The following is a 1,799-nucleotide window of genomic DNA, read 5'->3' as shown; positions in this document are numbered from 1 at the left end:
TAGGCTTTTCTCAGGATGGTCCCCTTAACAGAGAATTCTAGTTAAAGAGAAATCAGTTGACAGATAGTTATCTGGGGTATGACCTAGCATGTAGAGTAAAGATTTGGATAATAATGAAGTTGTTATTTAAGTTAAGGATACACATATAGAGAGGACTACCACCATCTATGATCATTTGTACTTGTTACTCTGATCCTCAAACCTACACATGGTCTTGGTCCCTTCCTTAGGAGAGTTGGCAGCTTAAAAGCTTGGAAGTGCTAACTCTCTTCAGGCATCATAGAAGCCAATATCTATACAGCAGTCAGAGACAAATGAAAGATCAATAGTATATCCAGGATTGTCTCCTGCTGGTGTTCTCCACACCTTGTAACACAGTTATATGAGGTTCTTAAGAACTTTTACTCCTGTGGTGCAGCTGTGTGATAGAATGTCTCACCATCACTAAGATATCATACAGCATTTTTTACAGTATAATATAGGAAGTAACTCGGATAAGATTTCTTAATTCAATACCTTATAGTAGATATATGGGTATACTATTCACTAACACCTTGACACAGACTTTCACACTCTTGACTCTGTTATATGCTTGGGTAGAGTAGCAACTCAGGCACTGCCCAGCAAGCTTGGTGTGGCTTAAGGTCAGCAATTTTAATTCTGCAATAAACCACAGACCCTGTCCTCTTTTGTTAGTTAAAATGAGGTTTGAGTGTATTCATACATTAGAAACCAGTTTTTCAGATGCTTCAGCCATGATTAGTTGCTGCTGATTGCCAGCATTACCAGTGGCCTGCATGACATCTGGCAATCAGCACTTGATAATTGTATCAAATGACACTTAACTATTACTTATTTAGCACTGTGAAAGTAAAGACAAAAATATGATTGTTATATTTCAAAATAATCACTTAACCCACTGAGATGCCTAAAAAAATGGACCATTTCCAGGCGTCTTGTATTTGGGAAGTTGTTGTTCCCAGCTGTCTTCCCGGTGTCTCACCTGTGAGATGTAATACCATTTTTTCATAAACTTTAGATTTTCCACTTTTGTAGTCACTGTATTTTATTAATATATATGCCAGATGCTTGTGTAGATTCTCTCAGTAACTATTTGTTGATTAAATATTATCTAATGTAATTATCATATGCTGATTGCCAGCAACAACATGACAGTTCTTGGCAACCTCATGCAGCACAGAGTTATAAGGTGTGAAGAACACTGATAAGAGACATTGCTGCCCATGATGATGTTGATCCTTCATTTGTTTAAAACTGTACATATAAGAAACTAATATTCAAGTAATTTAAGACACTATTTACCTTATTTTCCTATTTTTTCCAGAACAAGTGTGGACGTTATTGGCCCGAGGAAGGTGCAAGCAAGGAGTGTGGTCGCATCACTGTCAGAAATGTGTCGGAGAGTTCCAACAACGACTATATCTTGCGAGAATTTTTGGTGTCAAAAGACAGTCAGCCTGAGAGAAAGATTTTCCATTATCATTTTACAGTAAGAATTTCAAATTGCCCGTCTCACTAGATGAGTAGATTGATAGGAATATCTATGGTCAGTGTTATTTTTTAACCAATTTTAAATTGTTGATTATTTTTCATTTATACTCGTGTATATGTGTATATTTATCAGTACTTTAGTAACTGGGGGTCATGTAGAGTCATATGTCCCCCAGAAGGATTCAAAACCTCCCAGATATCTTCCTTATTGTAATTCTGATTGTGTATAGTTTTAATGGTTTTCATCATTATGCATCTTTTTTTATTTGAAACTGTGAGTGTATCAG

General features: G+C 36.2%; 1 protein-coding gene across 1 annotated transcript in view; it reads left to right on the top strand.

Annotated features, from left to right (window-relative positions):
* Positions 1-1,799, top strand: part of LOC119581797 (tyrosine-protein phosphatase non-receptor type 11-like) — a gene marked incomplete in the record, with an annotated part of 28,940 nt that overhangs the window by 14,818 nt on the left and 12,323 nt on the right. The window contains 1 exon segment of the mRNA XM_037929928.1: positions 1,346-1,510. Within this exon segment, the coding sequence (XP_037785856.1) occupies positions 1,346-1,510 (165 nt within the window).

The sequence above is a fragment of the Penaeus monodon genome, chromosome 15, assembly GCF_015228065.2.
Source record: "Penaeus monodon isolate SGIC_2016 chromosome 15, NSTDA_Pmon_1, whole genome shotgun sequence".
Lineage (NCBI taxonomy): Eukaryota > Metazoa > Arthropoda > Malacostraca > Decapoda > Penaeidae > Penaeus > Penaeus monodon.
This window is presented reverse-complemented; position numbering and strand designations above follow the sequence as displayed.